The 12,599-nt window shown below is 38.2% G+C and overlaps 2 protein-coding genes across 3 annotated transcripts in view; both read left to right on the forward strand.

Annotated features, from left to right (window-relative positions):
- Positions 1–977: 977 nt before the first annotated feature.
- On the forward strand, positions 978–7,022 carry cenatac (centrosomal AT-AC splicing factor). Its single transcript, XM_015000374.2, has 11 exons — positions 978–1,232; positions 1,665–1,831; positions 2,141–2,239; positions 2,318–2,384; positions 2,628–2,690; positions 3,583–3,650; positions 3,754–3,865; positions 3,967–3,997; positions 4,582–4,683; positions 4,854–4,986; positions 6,106–7,022. Exons 1-11 carry the CDS (start codon positions 1,113–1,115, stop codon positions 6,206–6,208), a joined length of 1,065 nt encoding a protein of 354 aa, XP_014855860.2. The 5' UTR covers positions 978–1,112; the 3' UTR covers positions 6,209–7,022.
- A 2,094-nt stretch (positions 7,023–9,116) lies between these two features.
- Positions 9,117–12,599, forward strand: part of atosb (atos homolog b) — a 29,690-nt gene continuing 26,207 nt past the window's right edge. For both annotated transcript variants that reach the window (XM_015000385.2, XM_088008711.1), the window contains exon 1: positions 9,117–9,485. The gene's annotated coding sequence lies outside the window, so the exon portion shown is untranslated. The remainder of the gene's footprint in view (positions 9,486–12,599) is intronic.

Genomic DNA, 12,599 nt, shown 5'->3' on the forward strand with positions numbered 1-12,599 from the left:
GTGTCACAAACTGAGAAGCATCCTCGGTTTTTAAAATGTAATGCTTTCCCACCTCTGTAATTCAAACCAACACAGCCCAGAAGCTGCGGGGCATGACAACAACCCGTCTGGTTTTATCCCAATAAAACCTTCACAGTAAATAAATTTGGGCTAAAACTTACTGAATCATTGCATTAAAGTCCCTAAAGGTACCAAAGGAAACACGAGCATAATTTTCACAGGGACACTCTGGGAAAGGACCAGGAAGTCCAACGTATCTGTGACTAAACTAATTCAGACCACCAGAGGGGGACATTGCTTAATTTTAAAAGGAGTCAAGAGGCGCAAATTTCTATTGCCAGAAAAAAAATGTACAGATAAGTGAAAACTAAAAAGTATCTTACACCTTGAAACCATTTAAACAAGCAAACCTAAACATGACTAAAGACACTTGATATTCAGTGGGATGAGGAAACTTGTATTAATTCATTATATAATTTAGCAGGACTCCAAATCAGTCAGTCTCTTAAATAAGACAATGCACCAAATTGAATATTTTTCTAGTAGGAGAAAACAAGTCCATTACTTATTTCTACAGGAGACATTTTAGGAGACATGGCAGGCTGTACAATGTTCTAAAACTTGCAGACCATAGAGTTGATAATAAAATAATGAAATGAACGTCATGAAACAATATTTTATCATCTCAGAATAATTGATACATAATGAACTAAATAAAAAGAAAGAAAAAGCAACTCTTGCGAGTGGATTTAAATCAAGGATTATGTTTACAATGTGTTACTAGAGTATTAGGTTTATGAGGAATGCATGGGTTGTCTCATTAAAATCCCTAAATACTCTAAAAATACCCCTTTTAAAATAAAACTTAAGACTATTGTTTAGAAAATACTTCATTGCAAACTGTCCTGAGTCACCAATGAAATGTAGTTTACAAAAGTCCAGCAGGTGGCAGTAAATTTACATGTGAGGTGGTTTGCCAACTGTCAACAACAAACGAAGAAGACGTCAACCGGAGGCTATTCCGAGAGGGTCAATATGAAATAAAACAATACATTTAGGAGGTTTTTGACTTTAACTTTCAATAATTGCTGGGATTATTACACAGGGACTAAATGGGTGCATATTATTGCGCCATATGTAATCAGACAACATTCTGCGGGAAGAAGAAACACATCTTTGGAAAAAATCACCAAAGCAGACTCAGGGTCGTTCTACTTAAATTTACTGAAAAGGTGAGGCGCTTAAATTAGCACAGTTTGTGCAAAAATGTTGTTTGCAACGTGTTGTGTGTTTTTATATCCTTTTGCATCACCGAATACTACAATAGCAATGCTATGACATGCCAGAGCAGTTGCTAATGACGTTAGCTGCTAACTGTGGGATTGTTTATTATCTTTCCGCCGTTTCTCCCCTACTTCTGCGACAAGTTCCAGCTATTATTTAACAGTCGTCCCCAAATAAACTATATAATTAGTAATGGAGCTACATCCACTCCTATCTTTAAGACTGGGTTCATGTCAATAATCCATTACTGTTAATTTGGATGATTATAGCTTGCAGCTTTTTCTGAACCCCAGATCTGTTAACAGAAATAAGTGTTGTGTTTTGACAGTCATCTGAATTTCCTTCTGTTCCATGACTGTCCCATGATGGCTGTCTGTCAGGTCAAAGAAGCTCGACGAACCCTAAAAAAACCCCAAGTGGAAAAGTTTGACTGCACTCAGCACAAGCAGAAGTTCTGGTGCCACTGCTGTGGTCTTGAAGTTGAACGGAACGTCACAGATGACAACATGACAGTGATGTATGGAGGCTTATTGGAGCACATGGCCACGTACGTCTTTTATGGTTAACTTTTGTATTTAAATTCATTTGTTCTTTTCGTCTGGCTTTTCCACAGATTGTCTCATTTATAGAGGAGCAAGTAGATTTTTAATCTGCCCAAATATTTAAGCATTTTTACCATTTTGAAGTTTATAACGGAGAGAACGAACATTTAAAATGCGTGCAGAGGACTTAATAAACTTCTTTCAAACGTAGAAATCGGGCTATATGTAATTTTAAACTGTAACTTGATCTGGGGATGACAAATCGTTAAGTCGAAAAACGGGGTATTAAAAATCTCAAATACTTTTCATTCCAGACGAGAACACAGAACCAGTACTTATAAGTTTTGGTGGGACAACAAGGCTGACCCCAAGCTTAGAGACAGAGTCTTAATCACAGAGGAAGAAACTGAAAGGTAAGACAACAAGTTTGTATGAAAGAAATATAGATTTAAAATCAGTTAAAATCAATGACATTGTTTGGTTCTTTCTAGGTTTAAGACTGAAGTGGCAAAAGTTTTGGAGTCCTTTGTGGAAAAGGAAGACGAGTATATTAAGCAGGTAATGAAAAAACATTTTGAGTTGTACTTTTGTTATTCTTCTTGAGATGAAACCAAAAACCATCAGCCGTGTGCTTACATAATTTCATTTGCACACTTTCTTTTTAAATTGATCTTTCTTGAATTAATTTATGCTCTAGAGTTATTTCAGACTGGACTATGTTCATAGGCAATGAGGCGTGACAGCGTGCAGTGAATGCTAACGAACGGTATTGTTTTCCTGCTTATCTTTCCATGACTTCAGCAAGCTGATGTTATCCGGGCCCAGGAAAAGCACCGCCAGGAGGTCTTCCAGTGTCTTTTAGAGGTTTGTTTTCCAAAGATGCAGTGGCAGTATCCATCACTGTGGCCTTGGCTGGTATTTTTCTATGTAGATCCCTTTATTTTCCAGTTTAATGCTTAGTCATCACAAGAGGTAAGCAACATTCACCCAGCTTTTATGAGATTGGGTTGCACAGATTTAACTAATTAGGATTTGAACTTATGCAAGTTGTAATAAAGTAAAAGCTATTTGGAAATTCAAGCCGAGAGGTGTAATGACGTTGCAGGGTAACTTGCCAAGTGATCGACATGAGTTGGAAAGAAATGTTGAGTGGAACTTGCAGGATAAAAAAAAAAGATTAAAAACAATGTTTGTAGCAAAATTGGTTATGAATTTTAACAGTTTCAAGGCAAAATGTAGTAAATAAATTTAAATAAATGGGTCTAGTGTTTTATTTAATAACTTGACTATATATTTTAATCTATCTGAACAAATACATGAAATAATTGTAAAGTTTGTTTAAATATTTAAAGCAGCTTCAAAGATATTCCCCCTAAAAATCACTCATCATTTCTCATCAATCTTTGCCCAAATATTTTTAATAACTACTAAACTTTCTTCAGCGTACCTTCTACCACTTTTCATCACACATGCAAAAAGCCGTGTTTTAATTATTTTTCCTCTTTTTTTTTTTATTCAACCTTTTTCACCTTGTTCCATATTTTATGTTTGGGTTGCATTTTATTTTTCTTTTACATTGTTTTCACCCTTTGTCAGTTAACTATAATTGTAGACATAAAGAAGGTATTAGTCGATGGTTTATTCAAATATTTGTGGCCCAAAATTGTTTAATGATAACAGAAAACTGAAGTTAAGCATTATTAGACGTAAGATATCCTCTGTGAACCCATGTTGGCTTTTCCTGAATCAATATCAGCCCAATGAAGAGCGGGAATCATCAAATGGACCCAGCAGCACCGATCCATCGGTGGAGGTTTCTGTCAGGTAACGCTGCGTCGACATAAAACAATAAAGCATTTTATGTTGTCATTGATTTCACTTTGAGTGATGTCTCTGTTTGGGGCTCATCGTCTTGTCTGGGAACCAGTTCTCAGTTTCAGTCTCAAGTGTCGACGCAGCAGGTTGGGAGCAGGTTTGACCCGATTATTGAGGCGCCCTGGACACTTGCAGGACACAGCCTGACTTTTATTGGTTATCAGGTAAACTCCCAGCTTTTTTATGAAACTTTGAATGCTTATATGTTTGTATTATTTTTTCACTAATTTGATGCACTTCAATAGACAGTTTTTTTCTCTTGCAGGATTCATCAAGCAGTGGGAATGTGCACACAGGTAACATCTTGTTAATTATTTTGTTATTCATTTTTCTTTTGTTGACTTCACAGTGGCTGACTTCCGAGATCTGTCTCCACACAATGCAGTCAAGCACAATTTTGGAAGAATGGATATATTGACCTTATGTCTGACCACAATTTACTTGATTTTCCCTCATCAACAGAAAAATGATCCCAAACAAAGCAGGACAGCTATAGCAATGTGGCGGAAAAGAGTTGGTGTTGAAATGTTTCAACATGAATGAAATTCTGCAACAGAGCTGTGTATCTACAAGTTCCTGTAAACCTCATTAATCTGAAGCAATGTTGTGACAAAAAGTGACTCAACATTCCTGCACAGAGGCTGATTAACCCATACAAAAATGGCAGCTTTAAATTGGGCGGGCGCACAAGCTTTTGAATCATTGATTTTCATTTTTTTCCCCCCATGCCTGCATTGTCAGTGAGAAAAAACATTATTTTTGTCTTGACTGTGTGTTCTGACTTATCTATTTTTAATTTAATGTTTTGCTCTTCTCACATGGTGTGTTGTTTCTCCAGTAGGTTTGAGTTTAGCTCAGCATTGCGTTGTGTGTGTTGCAGGAGCCGTTCCACCTTGGCTCCAAGATGATCCACTAGAGGGGCCGTCTGGAGCAGCGGCACAGGCTGAGATCGGCCCGTCACTCCAGGAGTTCCTCAAGCAAAGTATTAGCCGTGTTATGATTTAGCACTTGAACTCTTTGCTATACAAAGACCAACTTGTCATTAATTTAGATTTATGAGCTACTTTTGTTTTCTAGAAAGTCCTGAAGTTTGCATCGTCTAAATGTAAACTTTTAGATAATGTTTGCATTGCTCCTCTGTCTTTTTTCCAGAGGAGCAAGAGAAACTAAGGAAGCTTCCTCCGAACAGAGTGGGAGCCAACTTTGATCACAGCTCTCATACAGACGCCAACTGGCTTCCCTCTTTTGGTAGAGTGTGGAACAGTGGCCGGCGCTGGCAGTCCAGGTAAGATCCACAATGGGAAAAGAATTGCCACTTCTGAAGAACATTGGAGATATTTTGGGGGAAAATAAGAAACCATTTGGCAAGGCTGTATTAGTTATAGGTAAGAAAATTTAGTTCCTTCAATTGGAGGTCCAGACAGTTGTCACAATGGACAACTGAAAGCAGTACAGTTATGTTCATAATAACAGCAGTGTGTTTGAAAAGGTGAGTAAACCTTGAAATTCTTCAGATAAATTGTATTTTAATGAACACAAATGCATTGGGGACACTGCACATTCTATTTCAAAGCAAAAAAGTGGAAAATGTAATTGAATATTACAATATTTTAAAGGAAGTGAAGAAATACAATGTTAAAAAAAAGTAGCAGTTTGACATCTTTTTTTATAAACTCAAAAATAAACTACATAAACTACGAAATGCTGGAAGATTAATCTTTCCTGAGAATCATGAATTAATATTTAGTTGCATAACCACGGTTTCTGATAACTGCTTCACATCCGTGGTACATGGAGTCAACCATGTTTTTACAAGTGGATGGTGTGTAGCTGGTGAGTCCTTTGCTGTCATCAGTGGTCATATGGTCCTTCATAAATAAGCACAGACTGTTGTGTTTTGTAATATGCTCATGTGGTGAGTGTGTTACAGCATTGCTTAGTGCCACAATTGTGATTAAAACAAATAATTATTTATTTTCTTTAATTTCTGTTCATTTGGTATGTAATAATCAATTATCATTTTACATTAAGCTGCGGTTCTAATGGTTCATTTGTTAGTTTTCACGTTCAAGCGCTGAAGATGTCATATTTCTCATTTACATTCCACCCATGACGTTTGATGTCAGTGTGATTTAATACAAGCCGCCTCTAAGCTCTGTGAGATGGATACATATGCAACATGTTTTTAAATGGATAATGAGGAACCCTGCATTCGGTTTTTTCTGCAACAGCTTAATGTTTTATTACTTTACCTAAATCAACTGACAAAGATACTGAAATCCTGATTCTTGCAGTCTAAGGAAAAGTTCAAATTTACATAGTCTAATCCAGTCACACTTTGTCTCAGCTTAAGCAACCTTCAAGTCCACACTGTTATGAATTTATTATTTCTTGTCCCCAACAGACACCAATTCAGACAAGAGGAGGGGCAGAAGAATAAACAGAAGAGGAAGCGGGAACATGGCACAGGCGGATCAAAAAAAACAAAACCAGCCGCCCAGTTCTGACATTTAAAACTTGATTCCATGCATTAGTACGGTACTAAAGTTTGGAATGATGTTGTTTTTATGTGTTAAGTTGGTTTTTATGCAGAATTTTTGTGAAGCTTTCTTGCAGCGTTGAAACCAATAAAACACCCCACTTTTAATAAGGACATGCACCGACTTGCGCTGTGTAGTTATAATTTACATAATGAAAAGCCTGAGGAAGGGTAATTTTGTTAGTAAGCCACATTTGAAATTGCATTTTATGTTAACAGAAGTTGTGTCTCATGCTTTGCTAGGCTCTTGCTTTGCCCTACAGTTAACAGAAAACATCGTTTTAAGGTATTTTTATTCCAGCAGGGGGCGTGAACAATCCAAATGACACTACATGTTAAAAAGTTAACAAGATATCAGTCCTGTTTTTTATTAAGAATGCAGCTTTACCTTTTTTTAGCATGTGTTTTCTATTTGGCCAGGCTGTAACCCTATAAATGATGAGCTTTCACCCCCGTTTTCAGATCATGTTACGGACAGAATTACGAGAAAAGTGGAGCAAAGGCAAATGGGGTCACTTGTAGATGAATGACTGCTTTTGAATATGCAGCATGTGGTGTTCCACTTCCCTATGCTAAAAAAAATAGCATGCAGCCTTTTAAAGTCACCTTAACTTGTCAAGAAGGAAGTTGGTTTTGTGTCAGTAAAGTAAAAACACATTTCCAAATGTAAAAAAGACAAATTAAAAGAAATCATATTGGGCTTGTAGGATTTTTGTAAGCATATGGTTTATACATGTAGTCTGATTTTCTGACTAGAAATAAAAGTTATTTTATCACAGTGACATTTCAAATGTGGTCCCACTTCAAGCTTGAGTATTCTACTGGGTTATTTGGAGCAGGAGGGCTCTATTCAGTAGTTTGTTTCTTGAACTGCGCTCTTCTGGTCAGAGACCTCAGAAGTTATTCATGTTTTCAGGCCTTGTCTTTTCAGAACTTCTTTTTGAGCTTCTCTTGACCTTCTCATATTCTTTTGTTATGTTGCTGCTGCTTTGCAGCGATGCGTCTCTCACAACTGCCCTCTTTTCTACTTTGTCCTCAACCACAATGTCCAATGGGTGAGCCATTACCTGTTGGTGTAGATTTGGACCTCAGGGATCTGACCTTTATCATTCAATGCTAATCTAGACGGTATATCCCACTTTTAATGCAGTTGACACAGTTACACCTGTTCAATTCTGTTACCAAGAATTGCAACTCAATACATTTAAGCAGGCAAATGTGATAAAGATGACTTACTGAATTTACAACCGACCATCATTAAATTTTATATCCATAGAAACAGCTGACTTTGTATGTCAGGGTTGTTAGTGTCAGATGGGCTGGTCTAAGTATTTCAGAAAATGCAGATTTCCTGAGATTGCGCCATCCTACCTTGTATCATCATCTCAGACTGGCTGTGGTGTGGTAATAGTGTGGCAAATGTTTTCTTGGCACACTTTGAAGCCTTTTAATATCAATCAGATGTAGTCTAAACATCACAGTCAACCAAGGTTTGTTGCAAACCATACCAAAACCCTTCATAAACGCAGTGCATCTACCTTTAATTGGTACCTCCAGCCAGCTAATCTGACACGTTAAAGTGCTAAAATTTTGAACTAATTTGTTAAGAACAGCGAGTTCACTGTAATCCAGTGGCCTACACAGTTACCAGACCAGAAATGCTCAGATGATTCTGCGGTCTTTGGGTGGTTCAGAGATGAGTATAAATATGTACCTGGAAAACAGTCTGGACTGGAGATGCAACAGTAAAGCTGTCTACAAGAAGGAACAGAGCAGAGTTTACTTCTTGAGGAAGCTGAAGAATTCTAGTATTTGCAGTAAAATGCAGCATATTGTCTCATGAGTATCAACAGACGCTGCTTTAGACTCACTGTGTTACAGACAGCTACAGGAGTTCCTTCCTGTGGGCACACAGCTGTCGGCATCTACAGTTGTTTGAAGAAAGTTGTGAGGAGTTACAACATTTAAATTCCCTCTAAACATAATAAAGTATTTTATTATAGAGCACCTTTAGGTTTTGGCGAATGTACAACTGAAAAACATGCTAGGAATATTTGGGACACCTTCCTGAATCTGTGTCACCAATAGCTAAGGCAGTTATGAAAACAAAATGGAGTCTAACATACCAGCAAGATATACTTAAAAAGTCGTCATGTCTGGTTGAGCTACTTGGCAGCTGTAGCCAGGCATTTGACACCAGGTTGTTTGTAAATAATGGCAATAAAAAACTAGGAATTAAAACAACGAGTTTGTCAAGAATTTAACGAGACAGATGAATGAATGGATTTAGAGCATATTTCACTTCGTGCTTACAGGCCTTTCTCTTATCTTTTCCTTCACATGGCAGAAGAAAATAAAGCCCCAGTGTGCTAACATGGGCGTGGAATCACTGCAGCTGCAAGGCACTATAGGGATAAATGTAGCGGATCTATTCTTAGCTCTGTGAAAACATGGCTCTCCCTAATTCAGTACAAATGGGAGGAAAAGAAGGGGATTACCACTCAGTCTGATACAGTAAACGGTCACTGTCAGCGTGGCTGTAAGATATTTGTACGTTTCAGCCACGTTGCCGATTAACTGTCTTGTCCTTCCTTATATGCAGTAGGTAAATGTTAAATATCAAAGAATTTAGTGTGTATCGAGGGTTCAGCACAAAAGCCCTCCTGGCTTTAAAGACTGGGAGGGGAGAAAAGCACGTGTAGTGGGTGGAGGTTTAACTAATCCACAAACCAATAAAAGAGCAGTATTTTTGAATAAATCTGCATGTTTTAAAAAAATTGGTAGTGGCTGAATGTTGATTGGGTAAAAGGACCACAAGCAGCCAATCGGATAAATGGCAAAAGCCCAGCTGGCCGGTAAGTCCCGCCTTCCGCGTAGTTGTCAGCGAACCCCGGAAATGTACCTTAAAGCGACAGGAGAAATTTCAGGCTAAGGTTACAACAAGGAAAACAGCTGCGAATACACACACAAAACAAGAAGACACAGATGTAGAGGAATGGACGTAGCTTCGTAAAGCAGCAAGCGACTTGTGTGAGAGGACGAGACTGAATGTATTCGAGTATTTTGAGCCGTCACCTCCGCTGCTCAGACGGCTAACTTCTGGCTTCGATTTTCAAGTGGCAACGTTGACGCTGCAGCCAGCAGGGCAGAGATAACAAAAAGGCCAAACTCGGAGACGACAGGAATGCGTCAGTCTTGACTGTCTGGGCTGTGTTTCGTTTCCTGCGTCCACCTTTATTTGAGAGGTTTGTAACCCCAGAATCATCGTCATCTTCTTCTTCTTCTTTTTTTGGTAGCCATTTATAACTGCATTATATGGAGCTTTTCGAGTGTCTGTTGGGAAATAAGACAAAAGCTTTCTGTTTTTAACTTGTAATATAGCTCGTTCCGGCTGAAATTCTTCCCCTGTTTATCATTCAGGTTGTGACAGACATCATTCTTAAGAATCAGGTGAAAGAATGACTGGCATCCAGTCAGAGACAGCTGATAACCTAAGAGTAGTTTGCAGGATTAAGAAAGGGGGCGTTCCCCTGCTTTGTCTGTTTTCTCTGCACTTTTTTTTTATTCGTCCGCATGCACCCTGTGCTGCTATTGATAAAGAAGTGTTCATCAAAATGTCATTATCATTCTCTTGAGTTGTGCATCTGTCATGGGAACGCTCGTGTTGATGCATATGCTTTATTTTAATCTTTATACACTCTTGGGTTGTGCATGTGGAGACTAAGCAAATAGGGAAATATCAACAAGCCATGCAAAATAACTGTAAGACAATGCCTCGAGCTAAGCAAGGGAGTTGATGATGATGATGATGAATGTAAAGCGTGCAGGTGACTAGCACAGCAGTGGGTGTATTGTTCCCTTTGATTGCACTTGGGAGCTGTGTTGCATCATGCACTGCACAGGCTACTGATGCTGACCTTGTAACATTGTTTCTAAAAAAAAAAAATCTATCATTTGCTAGCCTTTTATTGCATTATTGTAGGTCTTATTGCCAATGCACTGCCTCTATTTATACTGATAAGCATGGGTGGATGGCACTTACTTGCACATTATGCACACATGCTTGCAGACACACACTGCCTCACCTTTATTGCACACGTGCATGTGAGAATCCTGCAGCTGCCTCACATTCATCCAACCTTAGAGCTATTCATATTTCACACGCATATCATAGTGTACACATCCACATTGCAGCAGCAAAGTCCACGCTTTGCACTAAGAGCCCACCCCCACCTCATTCTCCCTCTCTCTGTCTGGGAGAAAGCAGTGGGCTTTGTCCTCAGCTGAGCGTGACGTCATGCAGATATTTGCTGTAACCAACCCTGAAGGCATTGTACATGTTGTTCAGCAGGCCTGGGCCTGGGCTTGTCCTGTGCAAAACCACACACCCAGGAAAGAAACCATAATTGATTCTTGGACAATGTTGCAGGTGAAGATAGTGGAATTTTAAAAATGCAGTCATTTTACAGCGGTAGAAAGGACAGCAAGATCAGTCACTGTAAGGGTGATTGTGGGACTCTGTTGGATGAAAAGACAGCAAAAACTGCTGTGTTTGTGTACTTTAATGTTCAGCCTGAAGGAGCTGAATTATATGCTTTTATACAAACAAACCAGTGAAGAACATTGGATTATGCAAGATACTGTTCATGAGGGACCCACTGTGTGCCTTTTCATCTTCATATATGGAACCACCAGTGTCTAGTTAGGCTGTTTAGAGGATTAATGCAATATGATTAGCATGGAACTTACTTGAGGCTAGTAGCAATAAAAACTGAGTGTTTTCCTTGATTCTACCTAAACACAACAACAGCCTGCTGATGCATTATGCACCTTGCCTGCAGCTCAGTTACAGTTTCCACTTTTATTGATGGGGAGGTCAACTGATAATCCGAGACACTTTAGGGACACCATTCATCTTGTCATTTGTGTGTTCACCCTGTCTTTCAGCAAACAGAGTTCACCTCATGCGTAGCGGTGTTCTGATTGCATGGTTACAGTTCATGGCTGTGGTGTTCTTTTTCCTAACTGGTGGTGCTTTGGGAAGTGGTGGATACTAAACGCTTTGAGCTGATGAGTGCTTGTCGTCAGCCCTCCAATGAATGTCTACAGGATTTTATGTCAGAGATTACAGATGATTATGTTGGTTAGATCCAATACTCGGCACGGCTCTGGGGCTATATTGATCTCTAATACTGAACGTGTGGCTGCATCTGAATGCTGCTATTATAGAATCAAAATTACTTTTGTCAGATTTGACTAAAAAGATTATTTTAAAGGTACAAGAAATGGAAGAGGAAAAAATATGGTTTATTTATTCTTCTAAATTTGGATAGACAAATTTAGAGGAGTAAATAGCATCCTGACCTGTTTTTTGACATCCAAGTAAACATATGAATAAGCAGACATTCATCCATGGAAATACATAAACTACAAAATTAAAGCCAATTCTTTTCTCTCTGTGTTTTTAAAAAGAAAACTGTACATTTATGTTGAGTACTGAGGTACTCAACATAGAGTACCTCAGTACTCTATGTACTGAGGTACTCAACATAAAGTACATCATAAAATGGCAATATTCTTTCCTTAGGCATCTAAGAGATATAACAGGTTTAGATTAAATAGCTCACTGAAAATGCACATTATAGTTTAGTTTCCTTAACTCAACTTATCTTTTTTAACATTTTAAATAAACTGGTACATGTGAAACTTTAATTATTGTAAACCGTGTGTATGGTTAGCTTAATGTTTTCTCTGGCTTATTATTAAATCTCTGGCAGCTTATTTAAAAGCACAACACGTCCTCCAAACCAGCAGTTTTCCTAAATCTGTGTTTTAGAGCTGGAAACACTCTAAAGATGTTTAAATTAAAGACGTGTCATCGGTGTTTCCCTGTGTTTTTGAATCTACGTATTGAAAGAATATTCATAGTCAGACATTCATACATGTAATGTTATTTATCCACCATTTTCTTTACAACATATGTTAAGTATTACAAATGTTTTAATTTCAGATTTCCAAGGCAGCTCAGACATTAAATCCTCATCAGTTGCCCTCATCATGTTTAATCAGTGTTTTCCTGTGCTACTTTTTATTGATCTCGTTTGATCTAAAGGTACTTGTTCGCTGTTAGATTCTTGGACCAAAGTCAGTGATTGAAGATCTTTACTATGGGAGAAAAATACGTTAATGTTGTACATTTGGGTGATTATATTTCTACTAAACAAATTTGACTGAAACTATTCCGGTCTATGCAACACGAATACATCAGCTTCCACTGTTTAACAGGAGATTTTCTTTTTCATCTTTTATGCTCTTCATCTCAGCTCAGTCTCCAGTGGCTAGATGCCTTTTTTTATTAA

The sequence above is a fragment of the Poecilia mexicana genome, unplaced genomic scaffold, assembly GCF_051168715.1.
Source record: "Poecilia mexicana isolate PSO_F unplaced genomic scaffold, ASM5116871v1 scaffold_9, whole genome shotgun sequence".
Classification (NCBI taxonomy): domain Eukaryota; kingdom Metazoa; phylum Chordata; class Actinopteri; order Cyprinodontiformes; family Poeciliidae; genus Poecilia; species Poecilia mexicana.

Bases quoted from the DNA above. Each gene is read 5' to 3' on its own strand.
- cenatac (XM_015000374.2), top strand. From the start codon at position 1,113: ATGGGTGCATATTATTGCGCCATATGTAATCAGACAACATTCTGCGGG. The intron at 2,691-3,582 runs GTTTGTTTTCCA...AATCAATATCAG, and splicing joins TCTTCCAGTGTCTTTTAGAG to CCCAATGAAGAGCGGGAATC. The intron at 3,866-3,966 runs GTAAACTCCCAG...TTTCTCTTGCAG, and splicing joins TGACTTTTATTGGTTATCAG to GATTCATCAAGCAGTGGGAA.